This window comes from Numenius arquata, chromosome 1 (genome assembly GCF_964106895.1).
Source record: "Numenius arquata chromosome 1, bNumArq3.hap1.1, whole genome shotgun sequence".
NCBI lineage: Eukaryota > Metazoa > Chordata > Aves > Charadriiformes > Scolopacidae > Numenius > Numenius arquata.
Genome location: NC_133576.1, coordinates 25,927,790 through 25,955,020, shown reverse-complemented (window position 1 = coordinate 25,955,020; position 27,231 = coordinate 25,927,790). Strand labels below are relative to the sequence as shown.

The 27,231-nt window shown below is 50.5% G+C and overlaps 2 protein-coding genes across 4 annotated transcripts in view; one reads left to right on the top strand and one right to left on the bottom strand.

Moving 5' to 3' along the window:
• The first annotated feature begins 913 nt into the window (after positions 1-913).
• Positions 914-10,882, top strand: ADPRH (ADP-ribosylarginine hydrolase). 2 transcript variants are annotated; one of them, XM_074149380.1, is made up of 4 exons: positions 914-1,078; positions 2,114-2,460; positions 9,251-9,611; positions 10,359-10,882. In XM_074149380.1, the coding sequence occupies exons 1-4, from the start codon at positions 1,005-1,007 to the stop codon at positions 10,744-10,746; spliced, it is 1,170 nt and encodes a 389-aa protein (XP_074005481.1). In that variant the 5' UTR covers positions 914-1,004; the 3' UTR covers positions 10,747-10,882. The 2 variants fall into 2 exon arrangements, with proteins under 2 accessions (XP_074005481.1, XP_074005492.1); XM_074149391.1 differs by having other exon boundaries at positions 1,074-1,250.
• Positions 10,883-15,032: 4,150 nt separating this feature from the next.
• Positions 15,033-27,231, bottom strand: part of IGSF3 (immunoglobulin superfamily member 3) — a 75,273-nt gene continuing 63,074 nt past the window's right edge. For both annotated transcript variants that reach the window (XM_074146284.1, XM_074146294.1), the window contains exons 6-9: positions 23,828-24,238; positions 21,632-22,039; positions 16,065-16,496; positions 15,033-15,283 (exon numbers count right to left, since the gene is read on the bottom strand). In XM_074146284.1, coding sequence (XP_074002385.1) covers positions 15,033-15,283; positions 16,065-16,496; positions 21,632-22,039; positions 23,828-24,238 — 1,502 coding nt within the window. The remainder of the gene's footprint in view (positions 15,284-16,064; positions 16,497-21,631; positions 22,040-23,827; positions 24,239-27,231) is intronic.

Here is a 27,231-nt window from a genome sequence, read left to right as displayed (position 1 = left end):
AATCCCCCAGGGCTGCAGCTCAAAAACTACCACTGCTTTCTCTCATAGGCAAGGGGGGAATTTTTTTCCCTTCGTGTAAAGAGGCGCCGGTACCTTCTGGGGTGAACTGGGGCTGCGGAGAGCACGTCAAGTGACTGACGGTTGGCAAAAAGGTTCGGCCTCCACAGAACGCCGCCCGAGCCGTGCTCAATCCTGTTTCTTGCTCCTGCTGCCGACCCTTCCCTTTCCCCTGCACTGGATGCCCTCAGCCGCCTAATCACCACCACCCTTAAAAATAAAGGATGAAGCAAGGCAACGGCATCAGCAAGGGCCTCGAGATGCAGCACAAAGCCGGACCGCTGGAGATAGCAAGGACTAGCCCTGGTTTGGAGGAGGCTGGGTTCAGCCGGGGGCTGAGGTGGGGGCTGGTGGGAGAGCCCTGGCCCCAAACACCAGGGGTCCGGGCAAGGGCTCCCGGTAACGACTGGAGGCTTCCGCTCAGGCTGCAGTGAATGAAAGCTGAGAAAGGATAGGGAAAGAGAAACCAAGGGTGAAAAAGGACAGGGACACCCCCCAAGGTCTGCTTTTTTTTTTTTTTTTTAATATTTTTTTTTTATTTAAATAAAATATTTCATTTCCACGCGGTGACTTCACTCCCACGTGGCAGCCTCCTTTCCCAAGTTGACTGTGGCGACTCTGAGAGCGCCGAGCGAGAGCCGGCCCCGAAAATGAAAGCGAACACCGCTCCGCTCCCGGGCTCCTGGGAAGGGAGCCGACCTGGGGAGCAGGCCCTCCGCCTGCGCCGGGGAACAGCCTGGCCCCCACACGGCGGCACCAGGAAGGAAGCTGGGGCCCGCCTCCTCCGCCGGCGGGACGGTCGCGCCGCCCCAGGGTGCCCCGGAGGAGCCGGGCCGGGCCGGGCCGGGTCGGGTCCGGTCGGGCCGCGCGGAGGGGCCGGGCCGGGCCGGGCCGGGCCGGGCCGGGCGGAGCCGCCTGACGCGAGCAGCGACCGCCGAGGCCCGCGGATGTTTCCGGGCAAGCTCCTGCCGCTCCCGAGACGGGCCGCGCCCTGGCGAGCCCTGCTGGCCGCGCTGGCTGCGTAAGTACCCGTCCGGGGCCGGCCCCCTCTTCCGCGTCTCCCCCCCTTGCCGTGGGGCGCCTGAGGAGGAGCGTGGTTTCGGGGGCGGTGGGGATGTGACTGAGAGTTCCCGCTGGGATAAGCCAGCTCCGCCGGTGCCCGCTGTTGTGGCCAGCCCGTGGAGCAAGGGCAGGTATCGCCCGGAGCCCCCCTGCTGACGGCCTCCGCCAGGCCCTCCTCAGAGGGAGCCTCGTGTTATCCCCGGGCTGCCGAGTTGCCGGGAGCCTGATCTAACCCTGCTGGTGGTGTGGGCTGCGCTGGGCAGAGGGGGTCAACACCCTGCCTGCGCTCTGGCCGCAACACCCAGCATAGTCCTTGAGCTGCTGCCGCTGCCCTGGGAGGAGATGGCCAGCTGCCCCTGGACCCGGGGGGAAGCGTGTGCTGAGGGAATATATCCTCTGAGGGAGACAGGGGTGCTAGGCCGGCTATCCAGCCTGCTGGAGCGCAGCAGTCAAGGCTTGTACCGAACTGCGAGAGATTTTGTTGTCAACCTCCCGCCCTGTTGGAACCGGTCCAGAGGAGGGCCACAACGACGACCAGGGAGGTGGAGCACCTCTCCCGTGAGGACAGGCTGAGAGAGTTGGGGTTGTTCAGCCTGGAGAAGAGAAGGCCTCGGGGAGACCTTACAGCAGCCTTCCAGTACCTAAAGAGGGGCCTACAGGAGAGATGGGGAGGGACTCTTTATAGGGAATGTAGTGATAGGACGAGGAGTAATGGTTTCAAACTGAAAGAGGGGAGATTTAGATTAGATACTAGAAAGAAATTCTTTACTGTGAGGGTGGTGAGGCACTGGAACAGGTTGCCCGGAGAAGTTGTGGATGCCCCATCCCTGGCAGCATACAAAGCCAGGCTGGATGGGGCTTTGAGCAACCTGCTCTAGTGGGAGGTGTCCCTGCCCGTGGCTGGTGGGTTGGAACTAGATGATCTTTAAGGTCCCTTCCAACCCAAACCATTCTATGATTTTATCATTCTGTGATTCTTTTTTATTTTTCATAGTGTTTTCTGCACTGAAGCAGGCCTGGGGGAAAAATTGTGTCCTAAGGCAATGGAAAACTATGTGGCGTCAATGGTGCTAAGCGCAGTTGGTGACACGCTGGGCTATTACAACGGGAAATGGGAGTTCCAGAAGAGCGGCCCAGCCATCCACAAGGAGCTGGCGGAGATGGGGGGACTCGGCAACCTCAGCATCCGAGGTTGGAAAGTCAGCGATGATACTGTGATGCACTTGGCAACGGCCGAAGCCCTGGTAGCTGCTGGGAAGAACCCAAGTTTAGCGCATCTCTATTCCCTGATTGCAAAGAACTACAAGGAGTGCATGAAAGACATGAAAGGCAGAGCTCCAGGTAATCCCTCCATAATGCTGTCTGGACAGGGCTGTTGTCTCGCTAACATCTCTCTCTTTCCTGCAGCTTGGAACTGAGGCTGGCCCTGGCTCTGCTTATAGCATTGACTGTATTTGGTTTAAAGGCAGAAGTTTTCCACATTGAGTACCTGTTTCAGGATGAACTGAAGAGAACAGAGTAAGGCAAGCTGAAGTGGTGTGGGCTTCTCTGAAGTAGATGAAAAAGATACTGTTTTGCCCATGTTTACAAAACATTCTTACAGGCATGTTTGAGGCCTGGCCTTGAACTCAGGGGAAGGATGCTGGCTTTTGTGCTGGAGATGTGTCTTTTCCTACACTCAGTGGATGAAAACCACGAATTCAGCCATGTATAATGTGCACCCTGAGATGCTGTCCTAAGCAACACATTTAAACAGAGAATTAATACAGAACTTCTCATAATAAATACAATAAATTACACATAAAATATATTTAAAAGCACAAAGAACCTTGTTTGGAATAATTCAGTTTAGTAAACCCAAAGTGTCCTTGTGGCTAGCTTTTCACATTTACTTTCTGTGCCAGGACAATCAGGCCACAGTTGCCTTTTCTGAACCCTCTACTTCATCATCTCTCTTTTCTCTGCATAGACACAGTGGTACCAAGGTAGGGGCACAGGCAGCGGGGACTGGCAGTGTCTGGCAGTATTGAGGAAGGGTGCCTTGACAGGCTGCAGTAGCCAAACCGTATGCAACGTATTCCTGTAGTTAGTTCCTAGTTCACCCAGGCCTGCTGACCCAACTCGTCCCTGACGACGCCATCTCTCTCTGGGCTCGTGGCCCAGCCCCTTCTGGATGCTTGAATTAAACTTAAATCAGAGCTACTGAGGCTGGGCTTCTAATGTTGTTAGTGCGGGCAGCATGCAGTATCCAGGAAACACTCAAATTCAGCAATGCTATGCAAAGTTTATACATCGAAAAGAAATTACCTAGACATGCCTATTTGCAGTGGCCAGAATATATCAAGAATGTTCTGGCTTGACATTAAACATGGGAAAGGCTAAATTCTGCATGGCTGTCTTAGGGTCACTGAGCGTAGTGTGACAGAGCTGTGCATTTCCAAGGTAAACCAGGTTGGAAACTTGAGCAGGAATTTATTCCTCTTATCTTTCCAGAGTGACCTCCTGCCCTCGTGTAAAGAACTAAACTATCAGTGTTCTTTAACACAGATGGTCTCAGTTGTTGGAGTAGCCTAATTAATGAAATATTTAGGAAGGGGTATTGATGCTTGCCAGGATAGCAGGAGTCAGCAGGTTAAACTTTGAGAGACTCACTGCTGTTTTGGCGAAAGAGCATCTTGTAGTTCCCCCAGCTGATGGAGTCTGCTAAGGTGGACTAACCACAGCTGGCAGTGAGATAGCACCTGGAAGCTATTATTGCCTCTGATATTTAAGCTTGGTGATGAAAACCTGAGACGAGAAGAACCTAAAATTTAAATGTTAGTAATTAATAGTTAAGGATAATAGCACACCTGCTGCAGTCCTGTGAGTAATCGAGCTGCAATATGCTCAAAAGCAGTTCCTATTTGGAAGTGAAGGATTTAAAAGTAAATTTGCAATGAATGCTAATCAGAATGACAAGGAGAGGTCAGGTTATCTAGCTAAACAAAGAAATGCAGCTTCTTTAGTGGGTCCATTGACACCTAACCTTGTAAAATTTGAGATGTAGTGGGGAAAGCAACGTGGAAAAAAATGGAATTTTGTTGGGAATGTTCTTGTAACAGCATTCTGGAGTGCTCCTGCTGCAGCGACAGGAAAGGTGCTTGGCTCTGAGAGCTTAAATCCTGGTACCTAACATTTTAATGCCCACTGAGGTACTACAAAAGGGAATACCTAATCTATATCCTGAAAAGCTGTCTGCAGTCTGGAGTCTCCATGCCATATTGATAAATCCTAATGGTAGAAGTTGCATGTCAATAACTTCTTTCGGCAGTTCAGAGTAAATGGATTTTAACTGAGAACATAACCCAAAGTGATGCTGTTCTGGCCAAAGTAAGTGCTCACCGGGGAATTGCAGCCCTTAAGGCTGAGAATGTAAAGTTGCTGCTGCAACTTTCACCTAATAGAGAAGAGATTCCCCCAGAACTGTGGGGGAAAGTCACATTGCTCGCCCACACAAGGGAGTCCAGGCCTGAAAACCAAAAACTGCAGTAACAAAGGGATTCCCACAATGTTATGAGTCACCAGGCGGTTACGGCAGGGTCCCTCGAGTATGCAGCCCCACGAGAAAGCTCACTGTCTTAATTCAGTGGCAAGTTAATCCCTACACCCATTATCATTCTTTGTGATGTGCCACAGCCCCAAATTCATTGTTCTTCACGGGTAATGAAGCCAATGAAATAAGTGACACAAACATGGCCATATTTCTTTTTTCATGGTACAACTATATCGGCCTTGACAGCTCTCCAGGAAACCTTCTGCTTCTAAACTTTGTCTTTTGGTCCAAGTCCTCTCCCTGTGGAATTATTTATCACTATGTGGTTGTTTTAACTCACCTTTTTTTATGCGTATTGATTGATCCCAAACAACTGTTATTGTCTGTGCTCATGAAAAGTCTCAATAAGTTGAATAGAAGCCTATTCCAGAAATAACATCCAGTTGTACTTGAAACTTTTCCAGGTTGTCTTTCTTCACATACTGCTCTTTGCTCGTATTTCTTCTTTCCTTAGACCAGTAACCTCCTCAGGTTACTTTTATTTTCTTATTGTCAGTACAAAAGATTCCTAACCAGGATTTGGTGGATTTCCAAAACGGAATTTCCTGTTTCAAAAACTCCTACAGCAGTTTTTTTTTAAACCTGTTTTTTAAAAAAGACCTGACAATGTGATTTCAGTTTAGTCTTCCTGAATCGGCTTTCAAATGTTCTAACTGTTTAAAAGCATAGGATAATACTTGTAATACTTCATAAACCACAAGAGTCTTAGCTGTTGTTTACTGGTTTGTTTTATGCATTTTTTTTTCGTTTCCAGGTTATCAGCAGTCATCTCCTTAAGTAATATGCACAGGTGTAAAGCTGCAAGTTGTTACTGCAAAATAACCACTCTTTCCTTACAGTTTAAGTCCTGTCATCTTCCTCGTTTTTTTTTGACTACAGTTAGTGCAAGAACAATCTCACTTTTTATCAAGGACTGAGTTGCCTGCTCTCAACCTGCACAAACATGTCCTGAAGAAATGTCTTTCTTAGAGTTCCAGCAAGATTACAGAGTTTGCTTTGCTTTTTTTATGCAGATTTTGATTTTAATCTACCCTAGTCCCTTTGCTCTCTCCCCTTCCCCTTGTCTTCCTGGCAGAAAGTCTGTTTTACCAGGAACATATGAGCAAGGTAGTTGGCACAGCTTTTTAAAAATGTGTCTTTGACAGGTTCTTTTTAATGTCCTATTATAGGCCATAAGTGCAATGCTTAGTATAGTTTGATTTTTGAAAAAATGCCTCAGTTTTCTGTTAATCATCATAAAGTTGGAAATTATACTGACGATTTTGATACATAGCAGCCAGCACTGAATTAATAAACTACATGAAAAGCAGATTTAGAGGCCTGAACACGTTCCCACTTCGAGACATCACAAAAACAAACTCCCAGGCAGCTCAGTTAGAGGTTGGTGGCGGTCAGTCCTGGCAGAGCCTGGTGCTATGTGGGAGACTGGCTAGCTGAGAAGGGTCGCGTAGACATGATCCAGCTGGCCGAGCAAGAACTTGAGAAACATCGGATTCAGCCCCCGTAACTGCTGAGCTGGCAAGGACACCCTGTCCTTGACTGTAATTGTTGTATGATAACAGGGAGATTGCAACTGCTCAGGCATGGGAAAAGAGGATGAAAGTAACTGTAAAGAAGGAACTAAGGGCGGGGTTGAAGTTTGGAGGACAGGCCAATCAGAAAGATGTATTGCAGAATATGTATTAGCTAATTATAACGAAGCATAAAAGACGGCTGTACTATTCAATAAACGAAGCTTGCTGATCACTCATATTGAGTGACTCTGTCTTCCCTCCGTCGCGACAGTGCTACCCACGCCAGACGCCTTCTGCCAGCAGAGAAGCACAGCCCCACAGTTTTCACTCTGCAAATCACCGGGAAGAAGGATGTGTAAGGAATATCTAGACTGATCCAGGGGTTGGCTGGCCGTGCGGCACTACAAAACCAGCAGTCCTCATCTGCTGGGGAGGGTGTGAAGAGACTCGTGTGCTGGCCCAGCAGGCATGGGTGAGGCTGGTGAAATAGCAGGTGTGGGTGGTGCCTGGGTCACTCGGGCCGGGGGAGGGATTCATGAGAGCTGAAGTGGTCTGATGTTGTGGGATGCGCTGATCAGCAAGCTGTTTTTTCCTGTAGGGGAGACTTGCATAGGCCATTTCCATTCTCAAAATTGATTTCAGTTGACAGGCTTGCGGGGCAAATAGCCTGACAGCCTTAAGGACCGAGCCGCTTTTTCAGTGTGAGACAACATTTCACGGGGAGCTTGTCCACCTATTCACACTGCGCAGAGGGATGTATCCTGAGCTGATCTAATAAGCCTATAATATAACAACACTGTTGGAAAAGAAATATACTCAAGACACTTAGACTAGAAGTATAAAAGGATCCACATGACCTTATTCCTGAAAGCAGCCAGCTGTTATTTATTTTTAGCACATGTCCAGAAGCCAGTCTTACAGCTGTGCTGGATGTGGAGGTATTTTGGTTACAAGGGTGCTGTAAATGCCATGTGCAGGTAAAACAGGCTGTCTTACACCAAATCCTACTGGCAAGCGTATACGTGGAAGTGCAGAAGTGAACAGTTCTGCAGAGTACTTAGCGCAGTACCTAGCTGTGACTAGCAAGCTCCCAGGTCATGGTGATTGAATTGCACCAAAGGTAAACTGAATTATAGAGTTACATGAAGTTTCTGGACCTTTCTTCCTTGCTACTCTGTTCTACGTAGTTTGACTTTTGAAGTAACAGAGCACCTGCAAGTTTATCAGCTACCTGTCCTGGTAAGGCAGCAAAGTATAGGAGCAACAGTCTAATTTTGGGTGCGTGGGCATGTCAACTGCTGCTGTTGCCCTGTGTGTCTGAGAGAGGACTAGGCACGCTGTGGCTAGGAGAAGACTAGTCTTTTGAGTCCACTTTTGCTGTTGTCCGACACACTAAAACTTCAGTCAAGCTACTTGAAACCTGCTCTTGATTTACCTTTCTGCTGGAAAAAAAAAAAGAAGTATTTAAGATTTGGCCAGAAGAGAAGACTAAGAGAAAAAGGCAAGGCAGAAGACAATCAAAGATAATTTAATGTTTCAAACCCATTTCTTCTTCCTTGCATAAGAGCATTTGGGCTTAGCTCTCAAAACTTGTTTCGTGGTCCTGGCTGGGGAAGCTGGCTGGGCTCTAAAAATTGGATGTGTTTGTGCAGATGGCTTTATCCTATGGACTAACAAGTCCAAGAGCTGGACTAACAAGTGAGTTTCTTTAAAAAGCAGCACTGGAAGAAGCAGAGTCTTTTCTTTAAAAAGTAAGTAGCAGAACTATGAAAGAGATGGAAGTGAGCAAGGAGGAGTTAATGGTGTGGCTTCCCACCAGAAGAGAGGAAAATTTGAATCAGGGTGTCAGCTCGAAGCAGGAGAAAACTGACAAAGTATATAGTCTTGAATAGCGTGGAGCATGAAAAGTCGTTATTTCTTGTAACATAAGAATTAGAGGGGAATTTAAGGAAATTGTCAAATGGTGGTTTAAAACAAAAGGAAATGTTTTGCATAACAAAATCGTGGCTCTGGTTATTGTGGGATGTTAAAGGAGTCTGAAGGCATGCATGGGTTCAAGCTAAGGAGACCAGTTCATGGTGGCTAGGTCTACTGGGGGTTACTGAACGCAGCATTTTGCATCCATCTTCTGACTCAAGCAGATTATGCTCCCCTGCCTGCTGCAAGCCAGGTGGGTCTTCTTGGGGAAATGTTGTACTGCCTTCATTTTTTATAGTCTTCCTGTAGCTATCTCTTAGTGGCTGCATATGGAGACGACCTAGTAGGCTGGACAAACCTTTGGTCTGACCTAGTGCAGTTGTTTTTCAGCTTATTGAAGGGGAGTACAGTAAAGCCAGCTGTGCAGACCATGTTGTGGTGAGGGAGATACCACACTCACTGCCTTCTGACAAACTTCGGTTGCAGCAAGGGAGATCTGGAAAACATTTTGTTATCAGCGAGGCAACTGGAAAGATTCCTGGGGAGCATGTGGGGTCACTGTCTTTAAAGGGTCCTGTAAAGAAGCTAAACAACTGTCAGGAAAAAAATCACAGAGTTACTTGGGCATGCCTTGGATTGGGGATTGATGGGATCTGATGGCCCTCCATACCTCCTTTATATTTATATATGTCTGTCTAGGTATCTAGATATATGTGTACATAATATACCTAATACATATAGTATATATGTTTTCTAGATCAATTAATAAATAACATGAAATGTAAATATAAACAATGTAAATTACATAAATCAGCAGTGGAATGTTTTTTACTCCCCCAGGCTTTTAAATTATTTTCACAAACAGGAATCATCAGGTCTGCTTGGGAATATGCAGGGTGCACTGGTGATTTAAGGCAAGAAACATATGTGAACAGACAACTGATGTTTTTACAGGGAAGCCTGAATCCCTTGGAAATAGTAATGCTTCCTTCCCTGCTACCCTGCCTGTCTTCCCTCACTTCCCAAGCTATGTGACCCTGTCACCTACTGATCTGTGTTCCTGTTTCTTCCCTTTCTTTCTCTCTTGGGCTCTGCCATTCCTGTCCAGGTGCCACATGTGAGAAAAACGTGCTGAAGCTGGATCCGGGGCGGCCGAATGGTTGGAGGATCCCATTCAGCCCCCGGGCGGGAGGCTGCGGGGCCGCCATGCGATCCATGTGCATCGGGCTGCGTTTCCACCACCGTGACGAGATGGACACCCTGGTGCAAGTCAGCATCGAGAGCGGCCGAATGACCCACCACCATCCCACTGGCTACCTGGGGTCCCTGGCTTCGGCCCTCTTCACGGCTTTCGCAGTGAACGGCGTGCCCCCCCCGGCCTGGGGGAAGGGGCTGCTGGAGGTGCTGCCGCGGGCGAAAGCTTATGTGCGGGACGCCGGCTTCTTCGTGGAGGAGAACATGGAGCAATGGTGAGCTACGCTTCCAGCACCGGCTTTTGTTAAAATTAAAAAACCTCACGTACGAGAGGGCGAGCCCTATTTATACTTAAGCTTCCGTAATCACATTATGGTGAACTCCTCGAGCAGCACATGCCTGCCACGGGATCAAATCGATTCAGAAAGTCTCTGAAGTCCCCCAGGGAAAAAATACCTCTAACTTACTTAGTTAAAAAAAAGAAAGAAAAGTCACACTGTGTTTGGGTCATGTCGTCGTGACATTTTTTGGATCCAGTATGAGGTAGCTAGACTCGTCATCTCAGGCAACGGCGATCTGATGGGAAGCAAGGCTGGGGAACAGCACCAGGCGTCGGGGCTGAGCTCAGTTTGAAAGTTATAACCAAATGTGGCGGCGTATTCAGCGTGGCTCCGTGCACAGGGGCACACACAGGCAGGGGTGGAGGTGCTCTGAATTTGGGAGGATGACTCAGTTCTCGCTCTGAGCCTTCAAATCCTGTGTGGCGCCACAGCAGCAGGTGCTGGGCTGCCTTCTCCCATGTGGCTGGAGGCAGGGGAAATCTCAACTCACTGAAACATGTCCTTGTGCCTCTTACTGTAAATCATGTCCCTAGTTTGACAAACTGGGGGGACGCCTACTGTTTTGCTGAGCTGTCGCTCCGAGCTCTTGTCGTGGCTGGGAGGGCCTGCGGGGAGCTCAGGTATGTGCTTCTGCCGCGGGGCGTCTCTCACAGCCCCTCCATTTTGTCTCCCGTTTTGCAGGCGCTACTTTGAAGAGCAATGGGAGAAGTACCTGGCGGAGAGAGGCATATCAGACGGGGTCTCGCTGCCCACCTTCCCTGCCAAGTACGGCGTGGAAGAGAGAGACTCGTTCTACACCTCCCTCAGCTACGACGGCTGGGGGGGCAGCAGCGGGCACGACGCCCCCATGATCGCCTACGACGCGCTGCTGGGGGCAGGGGACTCCTGGGCAGAGCTGGCTCACCGGGCCTTCTTCCACGGGGGCGACAGCGACTCCACTGCCGCCATCGCGGCCTGCTGGTGGGGGGCCATGCACGGCTTCCGAGGGGTCAACACCTCCCTCTACGCCCACCTGGAGTACAGGGACCGCCTGGAGCAGGTGGCCAAGGACTTGTACCGCATTGCCTAGGCGGGGGCAGCAGGACCCCCAACCCAGGGGGCGCGCTTACCCAGCCCCCCCGCCGCTGCTGCCTCTCACTCTGTCAGACTTTTACAAACTTTGTTTGCAAACTTCATTTGGATTAAAGCATGCAAGCATAAGCCAGAGCCAGGCCTGTTTTTTCCGTCTGTGTGTTGGCTTCAGCGGGGAGGCCATTTTGGAGCTAGCAGCCTGGGGCTTGTGGGCGGTGGGTGGGGGGAAGGCAGTTACACAAGGGGGTTTGGTGGGAACACGCAATGGTGCCTCTGTCCTTCAAGCAGCCCAGCCCTGCGATGTCCCTTCCCCTCAGCATGGTGGCTGCACATCCTCTGGTCCTCAGGGGAGCGGGAGCACCCACCGCAGCTTTGCTCGCCATGCTCCAGCAGCAGGAGACAGGCAGCAAACCCCACACAAGCTGCCCCGAAGCAGGGTCCTGCCCATATGAGCATGCCGGGTGGGGTGGGGTGGGGTGTCAAGGACACATGTCTGGCCACAGGGAGCGTACAGGGGCTGGCAGAGATCCCTCCTGGTAAACCCATTATGGCTAGCCCCAGCTTGCCACGTGTGGGGGACACCACTTGCCATCTAGCACTGAGCATGTGTAAAGCTAAAAACCTCTGCTCCTCAGAGATGACAGCAGGTACAGCCCAAGAGAACCGACTGCGGGGGCTGGGGAGAAGCAAACAGCCAGTTGTGTCTGGGGACAACAGAGTTTTCTCATACAATTATTATAGCAGGCAATTATATTTTTTTTTGTTTTAAATGAATGTGGGGGGGAAAAAAAAAAAACCAAACCCAAGCTGCGTTGGCAGTGCATTTTGCACAATTTCACAGCACTTTTGCTATACAGGTAAGAAGTATGATGCTACTTCCCTTATTCAGTTAATGGGGGAGGTTAAGGCTACTGGCCAAACCCTTATTCAAAGTAAAAGTGGATAATGAGAGTTAAAAGGTTGCATTTTACATCAACTTCTTAAGCAACTTCTGTAGTGCACTATATTATGCACCTTACATCAAGGTTACTTAAAATTATTTGCTTGGATATTTTTATATGGATAAATTTATTTGCTATGGATAATTTTATTAAAAAAAAAAAACAACGTTTTTTTTTCTTCAGACTGTGACACAGCACAGTACTATTTTCAGAGCAATTTCAAACCGGTGCAGCCCATTCGATAAACAGACCTGCCGTGTCTCTGTTAAATGTTATATTCTATTACGGGATGAATTAAGGGATGGGAGGGAGAAGTATGAAGAGGCAGAGGGTGGCAAGGCGTCTGCAAGCTCCAGCCTGCAAGAGAGAGGTGATGCTCTATGGGGGCAGGAGGAGAGACGCTGCATCGGGGGCTAGGGGTGGTGGGAGGGGGAGAGGCTGCCTCAAAGGGGGAGTTCAGCATACCTTTATGCAGGGAGCGCGCATAAAGGCATAATGAAAGCCCAAATCTGACAAAAACCAGCAGCAATAGGAACCACAACTTCAACACAGTTTTACTACAGCTCTCAGGTGTGTTGTATAAAACATGTTTTAGTGCAACATAGTACAAAGTTTTTGTTGTTTTGTTTTGTGTTTTTTTTTTTTTTTAAAAAAAAAAAAAAATCCCAAACATTTTTTTCCACATCATGCATGGATAGGGTATCTCTCTTTCTTCTCGGGTCATTACAGACAGTTACAGCAGAGAGAGTGGTTTGAAAAGCTTCGTGTTAAAACTCGTTACAGGAAGAGTCTGCCTTATAAAAACAGAAGTTTGAGACCGGGCAATACGCTGCCAGAGCAACGGAGAAATGTCACCAGCAAGGTACATTCAGGGATCACCATGGGAGCCGCTTCCCGGGAAAGACTGGGCTTGCTGCAGGAACCGCCGGCTGCGAAGGGACCTGTTTTGGTCAGGGGGAGGGGGCCACAGGACAGCCCTCCGGGAGACCCCTGCTCCGGGACAGACAGGCTGACGAGGAGGAGTGTGGCTCGGGTGCAGCACAGTGCTCTCCCAGGAAAGAACAGTGCCCGCCGACTTCATTTTCTCTTTTTTTTTTCCTTCCTTTAAAGCTGAAATGAGTTGCAGTTCCTGCCCGGGAGCAGTATGTACAAGAGATACTACATTTACGAAACAATACCCACTGGCTGCAGCTGCTGCTGTTTGCTCCTCCGTTCTTCGTTTCCATTCACTTCTCATCCCACTCCTCTTTGCAGACGCCTTATCCAGAAAGGGAAGACAAGTGTGTGGGTGTGTGATACGTACAGAGATATATATATATATATATATATATAGGAGTGTGATATTATGCATATGCTGGGGCCAGTAAGCAGTTGTCTTGAGGAGGCAGACTTCACAGAAGGATGAGTGAAATTTGGCCTTCCCAGCGGAAGAAGAAACCAGTGCCGCTCTGGTGGAGGAGCCGAGGTGGCTGACTTCGAATGGCCCTGGCACGGGACGGTTCGCAGCCACGTGGACCCTCTCTCAGCTGGGAGGGAGGATGCGCGGTGCAGCCCTCCCACCCGAGCCTTCACCACCTCTGAAACACCAAGGCATCAGGGTCTAACCGAGTAGTGCTACAGAGCATCTGCTGAGGTCCCCTTCTCTTCACAAAGAGCAGTCCGACCCTCCTGCAGAGGACAGCGGCTGTGGGTATGGCACCTCTCTCGCACGAGGCTGGGGGGGTGGGGGTCTTGCAGCTGCGCCCATCCGCCCCGGTTGGCTTCAGCCATGCTGCAAAAAAATAAATGGCCGGATTTGCCAGGAAGACATCAAGGAAGACAACAAAAGGCCATTTTTGGCAAACATTTTCTTCCGCCAGACGTGACGCTTAGGGCGCATGGGGGAGGAGGCGGTTTCCTCCACAGGACAGGGCAGGGGTACTTGGCGTTATGGGGTACGGGCACTCCGGTGCCCCATGTGGTGAGAGCCCTGGTTTGGTTCGTGAGAGCCATATCTTTCACAGAAAGAACAGCATTTCCTGCCACAGCGACTGCCTACGACAAGAGCAGGTGACTTTGCCAGGAGGGGGAGCTTATGGAGAAATGGTTTCTCCTCCTAAAGCCCCAGGAACAAAAAATGGCAGATGCACACATGCAAACAGGGGAAGATTTCTTGTGGCACAAGGGGACAGGGAAGCCCCCAGGGCGCCGATGCGGTGCAGGCTCCTTGCCTTGGCCAAGCTCACACCGGGAAGTAGTGCAAGCCACAGGGAAACTCGTGACGCGTGGTGGTTAATTGCATGTCCCTGCTACGTGGCATGGCTGCAACTGGGCTCCTTGGCTGAACCATTCAGAGGCTGTGAACCCAACCGTGGAGTTTCCTTCCCCTTTCCCCCTTTCTAGAGTCATTACTTTGGTCATGTTGAAGCCTTCAGAGACTGGATCCAGCCACCTGCCCCCAAGTGACTGGGGCACAGAGGGGACCCACCTCCTCAGAGGTGGCAGCATGGACACCGGGGAGGAGCACAACTCTGGTAAGCTGGACTGTACAATGACCCTCTTTTCTAGCAACAAAGTCAGGGCTTTCAAGTGTCTTCCTTCCATCTCCCCCTTCAGTTCCTAGAGACAAACCAAATTGCTTTCATCCTGATCGCAAGCACGCTAAATATTCAGTCTCTCCAAGACCGGGAAATGCTCCCAAAAGGTGAATTGCCCCCTCCTGAGAGAACAGTAAGATGGAGGCAAGAATATACTGAGGCTACAGCCAGCCTTTGAGATGGACCTCCTGACAGCCCAGCTAACCCCTCAGAGGTGGACCTGGCTTCGTCTGTTTTGGAAGAGGGAGGAGCTAGCTCAGCACACCTAGGGAAAAGACGTTCTTCACCGTGGCACCGAGTCTGAGGGGGAAAACCACAGTCTATTTTGTAAAACACACACATTTACTTCCAAAGACGTTGTCCCAGGACCAAAAGGCCCGTGGGATCCCCTCACTGTCTGGAGGGCAGGAGAAGCCTAACAGTTCCTGGAGTGACCAAAAAAGAAATGACAACAAAAAAGTAATGGCCCAAAGGACAGCAACTGATGGGAGCAAAATTAACCAGAGAGGAACATCCGCTATGTACAGCAAGCACAGGGACCCTCCATCTGTCGGGGTGAGGTGGTGCGTTCCCACAGGCGCTGGAGGAAGCCTCGGACCTTCCTGTCCCCGTAAGCTGGGCACTCCGCAGAGCTCAGCCACTGCGCTGGGGCACAGACAGTGAAACAAATGAAACAAGAACAACAAAATCCACTTTGTTCCTTAGGGATCCTGGTGTGTCTCTGCTTCTCTCTCTCTCTGCACATCCCCCTGGGCGCCTCTGCCTCTCTAGTCTATGGTTCCTGGGTGGATGCTGAGGACCGGTGGCTCTAGGCAAGTGGGAGAGTAGTTGAGGTGAGGCTCTTTGATCCACAGCAAGGGGACCCCGTTCTTGCCCTCCGAGTTCTTGCTGGAGTTTCGGCTCTTGAATCGCACCAGGAGGATAGTGATGATCAAGATGCCAAAGATGGGGAAGGGGTAGAAGAACACAAAGTAGAAGAGGGCGTCATTGGAGCAGATGACAGACTGCAGTGTGGAGCCTGGAAAGAGACACAGGATGGTCACATTTCACAGCTTCCTTGCAATGTATGGCCTATAAACATCTTCAGAAACATAAAAACCAGATGCTCATTAATTTGTGTCAATGCAGAAAGTGAGGCTCTGAGAAAAATACCAATATTGGTAAACAGAGCAGCAGAAAAAAAGCTATTGCAGGGCACGGTTCGGCTTTATTTCCCCCAAGAGTTTCATGAATGCTAGAGAGAGTTGCCCCTGGACTCTCTGTGTGGACTTTCTGATGTCTTATAAAGCTGGGAGCCTTGCAAAGCATCATTTCCCTCAGTGATGGTACACAGAGGCAACAACCCAGGGTATCTCCCTTATGGGCCCACAAAACTCTCGTGACCTCTCTGGGGCCTCTAAACCATCTGATGGCTTCAAGAGTTGCTAGAAGGAGACTCTTGTGCCACAGATTGTGTCATTGTGCAGAACTAAGTCAAATTCCATGTCTGTTTCCCAAAGGGAAAGGCTAAACCCCAGCGGGGGGCAATGTCTGCCTCCACTGACCCAGACACACCAGGCAGCAACTGCTGCGGGATGGGCAGCCCTAGCACAGAGCTAAGTGCAGCACAGATGTGCAAGCCCGACCAAGAGCTGGGCTACAAGCCACTGAGCTGGCTGGAAAAGCACTGGCATCACAGACTTGCCCCGGTGCAGGCAAGACCCCATCCCAGTCACTCCTTGGCCCTTTTATCTTGGTTGAACCAAAGACACAAGGGATGCCAGGGCCATGCCCTCAAGAGGGTTGTTGCCTCTTCTCACCTGCATCCTGCACGTGAACGGCAACCGTCCCCGACTCCTCCTCTGCCAGCCGGTACCACACGCCGTTGGGGTCTGCCAGCCATTCCTCCACACGGCATGAATAGTTGCCTGTGTCGGCACCGCCGGCTTGCAGCACCGTCAGCCGGAAAAGCACCGCCGAGAGCCTCTGGAAGCGCAGGCGGCCCTCCCAGCGACCGGCCTCGGGGCTGAAGACAGCGTCAGGACCCACGCTCAGCACCGCCTCCCTCTCCTCCTCCTCTTCCTCGTCCTCCTCTGCACGGCCACCTGCTTCTTTGGCCCGCAGGTTGTACCACGTCACCGCAAAGTGGGACTCCGGGCTGGAGCGGGACAGAATGCTGCAGTCCAGCGGGAAGGACTCCTTCTCCTGCACCGTGAGGTTGGCGGTGGCCGTGTCCACTTGCAAGGTGGGATCTAAGATGACAAAAGGTGAGAGGTGAGCGCTGAGCAAAATGCTACCATCAAAGCCACTGTGACCCCGGCAAACTGACTGTCGTGGCTCCAGTGCTGGGCACAATCCAAGAAAAACCCAAAGGCTTGATGCAACCTGCCAAGTCCCACGGGTACCTCTGTGGTCAACGCTGGAGGCTCACCATCCTCTCCTAACCACACACTGCCTTGGCACAGGGTCAAAGAGGAGCTGGCTGCCAGCGCCGTCCTACCACCCTGCCCACGCAGACCCTCGCACCAACTAACGGGCGTGTGTCTGTGTGCGAGGAGAAAGCTGCTGCAGCTCACCCAGATGCGCTACAAGAACACATGAGGAACCACCGAGGTTTGCTCCGTGCACTGAGGAGCGATGTACTGCTCCCCAGCCACTGGTGCAAAGAGCATTGCACTCCACACTTATTTTTTATTTCTTTGAGAGTGCTCAAAGGACTTGAAAATCAGTATGACAGAAGAGGAGAAGATTTTTCCCAGCAATTTGGGAAGTTATTTAAGTAAGAGGTTCTTCCACGGAGATGTCCTCAGCACAGACACAGCAAGGATGCTTCCAAAATCTGCCTCTCATTTTTTAACTCTAGTGCTTGCTGCAAGGCTAGAGATGTTTCTAACTAGCTGAGATACAGTGGCCAGAATCTAAGATGAGTTGATTAAAGGCTGACTTCAAGAGCAATTAACATGTGGTTTAGTCATCTTGCCAGGGAACACATACTCTAGGGATCGTAATCAGTCCGGATCTAAGCTTTCATCTAAAGATTAAAAAGTCCTTTCTGACACGGGAAGGGCAAACAGCTTGCTGAAGAGAGAGGTGCTTTCTCCTCCAGTGAAGATAGCTGGGCAAACCCTCCCTTCGTGCAGACCCCCGGCGTCCCTACAGGAGGGGGCTGCTGTCCCCCAGCTCTCATCAGCTGCGGGGCTTCTCATTACAGCACCTGCCCTACACTTTTTAAGTGGTCCCATAAGGAAAACTTTCCATTAAGGCCAGAACTCTTCAGGCCATAGGCAACACGAGTGTTTTCAGTTCACATCTTCCCCGGGAAGACCCCTAAGCAGAAACATGAATGAGGTAAGTCCTGAGAGTTTGGAGACTGCTGAGGTAAAAAGGAGGAAGGAAAGAAATGGCTTGTCAAAACCAACACAAAGCCTCCCCCACCTCAGCATGCTAAGCAGAAAGAGAACTGCTTTCTGAAGGTGCAGAGAGGGTTTTCTTTCCCTCCTTGCTCATGATTACAGTCCTGAAAGATAAGAACGATGAACCTAACTAATGAGACATGAGTCACAAGCTATGTTATTTTTAAGGTTAGTCATTCTGTTAGCTGCTGGCTGCTATGAAAGAAAAACAAACAACAACAAAGCACTTTTAGAAAAAAATTATCTTGAATTAGTGCAGCCCCAACTCCTTCTCCCCACTCCACATCCTCCCGCAATTCAAAATGAGCCTCAAGGATTTCAAGCATTCCCTCCTCCATCAGGGCTGGCAATTCTCAGCCTGGATGAAGAGCTGCACTTGCAACCATACAGGCATTCAGCGTACAGGGACTGACTGGGGGGGTTATCTCTGCTCGAGCCATCTTGTCCAGCAAAGTTTCCCAAGCAAGGACCTGCAAGCAAGGACCTTTCCCAAGCAGGCTCCTCCTTCGCAGTACAAATCTTCTCTGCCAGGAACGACCACTAAAATCTTTCCAGAATCTTACCCTTTTGCCAGCTCTACTGCAGAGTTACGAGGCCAACACCTCGCTGGAATGGGCAGGCATGAAGCACCACAGCAGTGTTTGCAGAGTGGTTGCTTTACGCGCTGGAAAGTACCCAGCAAATGAGGCCCATAACTGTTATTTGACCTACAGCCTTTAAGACATTTAATCTTGAGTCTTTTGCTTCAAAAACTAGGGAGCCTGCATCTTCCAAGCTAAATTGTCCTTGCAGCTTATCTGTTGTTAAAACAGATGAAACTTAGCAGAATACCCTCGGAACCTGTTTCGGAGGGCTCAGGAGTCCCCTAGTGCCGGCCAGTCTTTAAGTACCACCTCTTAGAAGCACAGGAACAGGCAGTTCCACTGTGTCATAACCCAAGCAAGTGAGGCAGAAGACCAGTTTGGCTGAACGGGGAACTCCTTGTGGAGCTCAAGAGGAAAAAGAAATTGTACGATCTCTGGAAGCGAAGTCAGGCTCCGCAGGAAGATTACAAAGCTCTGGTTTGTATATGCAGGGAGAAGACACGAAAGGCTCAATTAGAGCTGAAACTGCCCAGTGTTTTGTCAGATAACAAGGACTTTTTAAAGTACGTTAATAGCAAGAGGAGGTCTAAAGAAAACACTGGACCAATACCTGTTGAAGATGGTCATCTAACTAATAGAGATGAAGAAAAAGCAGAGGCATTCAATGGTTTTTTTTTCCTCAGTCTTTAATAATACTGATTAATACGATAATATTGCTTTAATAATACTGGGTGTTAGTATAATGCAAGTGTGGGAACAGTGACCTTCCATTTGTGGACATTGAAATTGTAAGGGACCAGCTGTATCAGCTGAATGTTCACAAGTTCATGGGGCCTGATGGGATTCATCCCAGAGTACTGAAGGAACTAGCAGATGTTACGGCAGGATCCCTCTCCATCATCATCCGAAGGTCTTGGGAGATCCCCACTGACTAGAAGCTACTCAGTGATATTCCAGTTTACAAGAAGGGCATGAGGAAAGACCCAGGGAACTACAGACCTGTTAGTCTAAGTTCCTGGATGAATTACGGAGAAGATATACTGGGTACTACTGAAAGGCATTTAAAGAATAATGCAATCATGAGGTATAGCCAGCACGGGTTCACAAAATAAAGTCCTGTTTAACTTATTTAATATCCTTCTACGATAAGGTCACTGGCCCAGTGGATGAAGGGAAGGTGGTGGATGTAGTTTTTCTGGATTTTAGTAAGGCTTTTGGTACTGTCCCTTACAGCATCCTTCTGGACAAGTTGTCCAGCTGAGGGATGAGTGGGTTCACAATGTGCTGTGTGAAGAACTGGCTGAAGGGCAGAGCGCAAAGGGTTGTAGCAAATGGAGCTACATCTGGCTGGTGACTGGTGACCAGTAGTGTTCCTTAGGGCTCAGTCTAGGGCCAGTTCTGTTCAACATATTTATCAACGATCTGGATGCAGAAGTCGAATGCACCATTAGCAAGTTTGCTGATGATATCAAACTGGGAGGTGCTGCTGATTCTCCTGAGGGACAAGATGCCTTGCAGAGGCAATGGGCCATGATTAGTGGGATGAAATTTAACAAGTCCAAATGCCAGATTCTGCACCTAGGACAGAGTTACACTGGGCACAAGTATAAATTGGGAGAGGAGTGGTTGCAGACCAGCCCTGCAGAAAGGGGTCTAGGGGTGCTGGTCGACAGCAGGCTCAATAGCAGTGTGTCCCGGCAGCCAAGAGGGCAAACCACATCCTGAGGTGCATCAAACACAGCACAACCAGCCAGTCAAAAGAAGTGATTATCCCACTGCATTCAGCGTTGGTGCAGCCTCACCTTGAGTACTGTGTGCAGCTCTGGGTCCCACAATTTAAGGTCCTTGAATGAGTCCAGCAGAAGGCAACAAAGCTCGTGAAAGGGCTGGAAGGAACGTCCTATGAGGGCCAGCTAAGGACTTTGGGTTTGTCTAACTTGGAGAAAAAGATGCTGAGGGGTGACCTCATTGCTCTCTACAGTTTCCTGAGGAGGGGACATGGAGAAGGAGGTGCTGATCTCTTCTCTCTGGTATCCAGTGATAGGACGTGTGGGAACGGTTCAAAGCTGTGCCAGGGGAAGTTCAGACTGGACATTAGAAAGTATTTCTTTACCGAGAGGGTGGTCTAACTCTGGAACCGGACAAGAGGTAATGGGCACAAACTCGAACATAGAAAGTTCCATCTAAACATGAGGAGGAACTTCTTTGAGGCTGGCAGAGCACTGGAACAGGCTGCCCAGAGAAGTGGTGGAGTCTCCATCTCTAGAGACTTTCAAAACCCGCCTGGACACATTCCTGTGCAACCTGCTCTAGGTGGACCTGCTTTGGCAGGGTGTTGGACTAGATCTCCAGAGGTCCCTTCCAACCCCATTATCATTCTGTGATTCTGTGATTCCTAGAGAGGTGGTCGATGCCCCATCCCTGTCAGTGTTTTAAGAGGCATTTGGACAATGCCCTTAATAACATGCTTTAGCTTTTGGTCAGCCCTGAAGTGGTCAGGAAGTTAGACTAGATGATCATTGCAGGTCCCTTCCAACTGAAATTATTCTATTCTATTCTATTCTATTCTATTCTATTCTATTCTATTCTATTCTATTCTCAACCTTTTGAAACTGAAGTTTCCTCCTTGGTTTGAAATTCTGTAGCACTTTTTACCCCACTACATCCTGGAAAAAAACAAGAAGGACCTGAGCCAATCCCTGATGCCTGCCTCCCTGTGTCTGGGCATGGCTAAAATGGTGTTAGGCAGCAGAATCTCCCTGAAACACTATCACCGGCAAGAGGGTGGCCAAGAAGCCCGTAAGTACCCCCTTGTCCATATAGAGGCAGGCTCTTCATAGCCAATTCCTGCCCCATCAAGAAGCCCTAGCTCTTGTCCCAACTGACAGATGAACCGTTGGAGCTGCACACCCCGCATCTGCTTCTTCACCTGCAGAATGGGGAGTACTAGTGTGAGAAACTGCCCGGACACTAGCCAGGGTCTCGACCTCCTCTGCTGCCCCCTTTTTATGCTAGGATCCTGCCCTTGGGACACACGCCTGGGAAGCACAGATAGCTTCTCCTATCTCATTTTCAATCAAAATGGGAATAAAATCAGAAGCCCATTCTATTGAATCTGCCAAAAGTGCTGTACAAAAACTAAATGTGCATGTGCAGTGGTGACAAAATCTCAAGCCCATCTAGCTGTGTCTGCAGGGCTTGCTCCATGCTCTTTCCAGAAAAGCAAGGGTGCACCCAAGAAGACATGCAAGAAAACATCAGCACTGTCTGTAGCACAGCAGCCCTGCCCTCTGCCCACGTTCACTGTCAATTACAGCAGATGGTGACTCGTGCATTCAGTCCAAGAGCGCAAAGTGCTGCTCAAAGTTGTTGGCAGGAGATCCTCCTCACCTGGCTGCTTGACTGTGAGGGTGATGAGTCCAGAGAGGTCCTCTGCCCGCTTGTACCAGCGGTCACTGGGATCAAGGAGCCACTCCTCTACGCGGCAGTCATAAGCCCCACTGTCCCGCACAGTAGCGTTTTGGATGGAGAGGAGGTAGAGACCTGGGGACGGGCTCTCCAGGTGCAGCCGGCTCCGTAGGTCGCCCAGCGCCACCAGGTCCCCATAATGCAGGGTGCTCTGCCGGCTCAACCGGGCCACCGCCTCCTTCTCTGGGTGGCCCGGCCGCCAGACATACCACTCCACCGAGAGCTGGGATGACGGGCTGGTCCGGCTGCTGACCTGGCACTCCAGGGTCACCCACTGATTCTCCAGCACCGTGATGTTCTTGTGGGTCTGGTTCACCTTCAGGCGGTTATCTATGGGAAAAGACCATTAGAAATACAAGGTGACCAAGGGCTGCAAGGGTCCTTTGTCTCCCCACAAGCTCTTCCCGCATGGCTACAATCCTGGGGTGTGATAAAAGAAATGAGCAAGGGGAGGAAAAGAAAGACTGGGGGGCAAGAGGGGTGGAGGAAGAAGGGGAAAAGCAAGTAAGACTTGTGGGTTTTAGGGCCTTCTGAAAATCTCGGGCTAGCCACCAACAATGCCCCATTCAGGACAGGGAACTGGAAACCCACAATCTCCCAGTAGGACCCGGGGGGTCCTAAGTGCGCAGGCACCTTATGAAGGGAGGTCACACCTCAATCTTTTCTCATCCTCCTCCTGGGGCAGGTCAGTAGCCCGGTCACACCCGGACCAGTAAGCCCTCTTGCAGTGGGAAAAGGGAAAAAATCAAGGCAGAGAACGGACAGCTGATTATACGGAACCACCACTGCAAAAAGAGAAGTGGCACAAGGGCAAAGTCAAACACAGTGTTTTGCTGCCTTGGGAATGTCCCTGGTTTTTGCTCCATAATTTCATTGATACACAGGAGGGATGACTGCAACCAGCTCTTTTATGCGAAATGACGTGTCGTACACTCCTAACTCCTTCATGACTTCGTTCCAGGGGCACAGTCTGGACTTCCCTGGTACAGCCACTGCAGCAAGTGACAGGCACTGTACTTCCCAGAGAGAGGTGGGTGATACAAGGAAGGGGGCAGATCACAGCTCCCCCCCTCCCTGACCGCCCCATAGCCATCTCAGGACTTTGCGAACAGAAACGAGGAGCTGGGACCAGCAGCAAACAGCATGCTGTGGCCTGCTGTGCTCCCTGTGCGACCAGGCAAAGCTGTGCTGGAGACACCGTCTGGGACCATACTCAGTGTCCATCTCACACCCCCGTCCACAGAGCCTGTGTCTAACCAGCTGAATTCGGACAGAGAAAATGCATTAAGCATCCTAGTCCAGCCCTGTTATCTAAGTGCGTCCCTCCTGCCTGAAGGATTTTATTCCCCAGAAACAGGCACCCGGAGCAAGCGGGGACAAGGCAGGCATCCTTGTGAAGTACTGGTGCTCTGCTTCAGCAGCACACATGCCATCCAGGCTGCTCTCAAAGATGGTGCCTGCCTACCTGCCTCCCCTCCTTGCATGAAATGAGGGATCTGTCCACAGATCACGGGGGCCATCTTTAGCTCCTCCATCAGTCCATCTTTACCAGTGATCTCCGCTGCCACAGAAACCACCAGCAGAGCGGATTTCTCCTTTCCTGGCAGCCACCTCCCCACCTCATTAAACTCTCTACTTGCATCTCATGTGCACAGCGCAGAGGGAACAGAGACAAGGCTCCCCGCGCCTGCCAGGATACAGGCACAGAGTAAAATTAAACTGTGTGCAAAACGTGAAAATGCTTTCCCAGGCAGGCACACACCAGTTCTCTCTCGGTAGATCGCTAGTCGACACTCTTGCTACATGATGCTCTTGAGGATAAAGAAAGCTGGCTGGATGCAGTGGCCCTCTAGATTGTGGGGGACAGAAAACTTTCATGTGGGGACACTGAAATGCACGCCAATCAAGCCTAAATGAAGGCGGGTCACATCAAAGGGGGAAAATGTCCTTCTTTGTCCAGGGATGTGCAGGCATGAGGATGCAAGGAGGGGGTGACAAGGCTGTAGCAGAAAGAAGAGCAGAGGATCCCGGTTGCCCTAGAAAACCTCGATGAGCTCACGAGCCGTGCACAAGACCCGATGCCAAAGAGGACCCCACGGGCGCAGCATGTGGTGGTACCTGGCTGCTTGACAGTGACCTCCGTCCGCCCTGACACCTCCTCTGCCAGCTTGTACCAGGCGTGGTTGGGGCTGAGCAGCCACTCCTCCACGTGGCAGTAGTAGCTGCCGCTGTCTCGGACCTCTGCCCGCTGCACCGTCAGGCTGAAGAGACCCCCCGACGCCGAGCGCTCAAACTGCAGCCGGCCCCGCAGCCCTTCCTCCTCCGCGTAGGTGCCATACTCAAAGGCTGAGCTGTGGGTGGTCTTGAGGATGAGCTTGCCGTCGGCGTCAGAGGGCTTGTGGACGTACCACAGCACGGCGAAGTGCGAGTCAGGGCTGGTCTGGGATTTCACTGAGCAGTTGAGGGGGATGGGCCGGTTCTCCACCAGAGTGATGCTCCGCTTCGACTTGCTCACCTGTAGCTTGGTCACTGCAAGGGAGGAATGGAGAAGAATGAGGAGAGGTGAGTCATTAACATAGAAAAGAAACTCACCTGGTTTGGGGAGGACCAGAGAGTCCGCCCCCAACTGCAGGCATAACTACTCTTGCCTGGGTCTCACTTGCACTGGACCTTTAAGACAAAGGCACTTAGATGTCCTACCAAATCTTCTTTCTTCTTTCACCCCTCACTCTACTCCTGGATCCTCCCACCGCGTCCCTCACCAAAGGGTTGCTTTTTCAGTTTATCCTTTGAAAGATTCCTTTTCTTATTTCACCATGGTCTGAGGCACCAAACCTAGCATGAAGGCTACACCCAAACTCAGTGGGTTTTTTCAGGGTGAAATCATACCACTTGCACCTCAGGGCAATGAGCTGTTGACCACATCCAGAGAAAAGCATTTCCAGGAAGAGTGAATTAAACAAGACTCTACCGCTGTCACATGCCAGCCGTCTCACTGACACATAACCCACAGACATGTAATAGCTAGGGGAGCAAACAGGGGCACAACTGGAAAAGAAAAAGAGCACCAGACTGGAAAGGATCGGCAGGAGCAAGCTCTATTCCAGCAGCCAGGAGCTCTGGCTCCAGGTCCATCACAGACTGCGCAGCCTGGACAAGCCACAGGGATGTCACCTCCCTCGGCTTCCCAAGTGTGACTGCGGCTCCCACGCGGGTAGCTAAGTGGTCACACAGCATCGAGGATGACACAGCAGTGTCATTAGCTCTTGTCCCTGCAGGGAGAGAGACACACATCGGTTTCCGAAACCTCCCTCCCTGCAGGAGCAGGAGATAAAGCCTCCCCTGCATGTGCTCAGGCTGTGCCCGCTGCCCAAGTCTTGACCCAGGGCATTCCCGTCTGCAGGGAAGGACACAAAGCGCCCTCCTGTGACACTTGTGCTTGTCGTGCCCTGGAGCCCTGCTGACTACAGACCTGAGGAGAGGAGCAGCTCCTGGCCAGACACACCACACCACTCCTCCCAGCAGCTCTGCCACCACCTCCTCTCTTTTGCCTCTCCTTGCGTGGCAGCTCCCTTCTGAAAGCAGGGTTGCTGTCTTGCTGCCAGGTGAAGGGGTTCTGCTGACAACTGGTAAATCTCTTAATGAAACCTAGTGAGCACCCTGGGCATGGGTGGCACAACGGAAGTGTGGCACCAACAACTGAAGGCTGCCAGGAAAGCTGTGCCCATCTGCTCCCTCGAAACCTGTCCCACACATCCTGTGTTTGCAGGGAAGCAACGCTGTCTCCTCTCTCTCACGGAGACATGGGCTCCTCGCTTTGCGTCACACTTTGCTTCCAGCTTCCCTTGGGCCCCAGGGTCTCGGATGCCTGTCGGCACAGGCAACGAGCGATGGCACCGAGGGAAAGGACGGGCACAGGCAAACAACATCAAATGGGAGGGAGGAACTCCCACCGCAGCAACGCTTTCTGCTCTAACGCAGCATCTGAGATAGGCATCCTGGTAACGCATTAGACGTTCCCCTGAAGCCTGGATTGCCCATGGCTTTAATCAGTATGCTAATAAAGACTCCATGGCTGTGTTAAGGGTATGGCACGCATACAGTGGAGGGAGGGCTGTGTTAAGGGTATGGCATGCATACAGTGGAGGGAGGGAAGGAGGGAAACAGTCCCTTGTTTTTCCTCCCTGGAGACTTCAACCTAATGAAGAGATTAAGCCTCACCCTGTTGTATTTCTGCCGTACCACAGACACACTCCTTCCCCTTTGTTTCACTTCAGGACGGCAGCCTTAGCCACCACACCCACACTCATCCCACCTTTTTGGCTCACTGTTGGTTAAGAAAGGTTATTTCAAGCATTAATCAATCTTCCGAGTCCCTGAGAGATGAACCAATAAAGGGGAAGGTGATTCTCAGCAGTTTCCTTTCTCCCCCAGCCCCCTTTCCAAACAGTTTATTTTTAATTGGTACTGGATTATTTTCTGCAACCGTTACTAAGGAAACCTCTGTTACTATAGCAACCATGTATGTTAAGTCAGTAGCCCTATATCTATTAAAATGCAGTATATACACATGCTGCGTGGTGGGGTTGCTCAATATCAACACACACACACACACAAAGCCAGGGTATGCACAAACTAGAGCTGCTGAGGTGCAAGCATTCCTCCCAGTTCTCTTCCCACATCATGGCACCTCCAGGAGATGAAAATGAGGAGGACGGGCACAAGTAATTTTAAGCCTGGTGTTTGAAGCAACAGACCTGCACCTCGTATGTGACAGAACTATTTTTCTGAAACAGTGAGGGCTTGTTCCCGGACCATAATCATGCCAATTCTCACTTTGTACAGACAGCACGGACACCTGAGGTCATCCAAGGGCTGTTGGATGGCATCTGTGGAGCCCTCCCTGCTTCCTTTTGACACTTGGGAAGGCGTCTTCTTTTGTAGGGGTGAGGATGATGGGGAAGAAATCTTGTTAATTCTGGCAAAAATGAGATCTTAAATTCCACGCACGCTCCCCAGCCCTCCAAGCCCTCCTTGGCAGCTGTTTCAGCCAACCTTCAGGAATACCCCAACTAGCGCACAGAGAGCCCCCAAATCTTGATGAGATGATCGCCCTGGCAGGGAATTACAGGTCTTCCCTTTGCGAGACTCTGTGTGTACACACAGGTCGTAACACAGTGCACGATGTTTCGTCTAGATTAGAGGTATCAGTGATATGTAATGACACCCCTGCCAATGCACTTCTCATCTAACATGACTTATTTTCCTAACGGAGACACACCATGGAAGATGCAAGTGCAGGTTTTGTTTCCCTCCCACAGAATTAGAGAGGACATTCTCAGCCTTTTCCAATCTGTGAACACCAAATGCTTCCTGGTCCAGACACAGGCTCCTGCATAGTAAATGTGCACCTACCTCTTCTTCATTACCTTTTGCAGATCCTAGAGAAATAATTCACGCCTTTTACAGACCACAGGCTGAACACCGCCGAGATGAAAACACTGTGGTGCACAGGTTACCTT

Coding starts and splice junctions, on each gene's coding strand:
- ADPRH (XM_074149380.1), top strand. CDS start 1,005: ATGTTTCCGGGCAAGCTCCTGCCGCTCCCGAGACGGGCCGCGCCCTGG. Junction 1,079..2,113: donor CTGCTGGCCGCGCTGGCTGC/GTAAGTACCCGT, acceptor TATTTTTCATAG/TGTTTTCTGCACTGAAGCAG. Junction 2,461..9,250: donor CATGAAAGGCAGAGCTCCAG/GTAATCCCTCCA, acceptor ATTCCTGTCCAG/GTGCCACATGTGAGAAAAAC.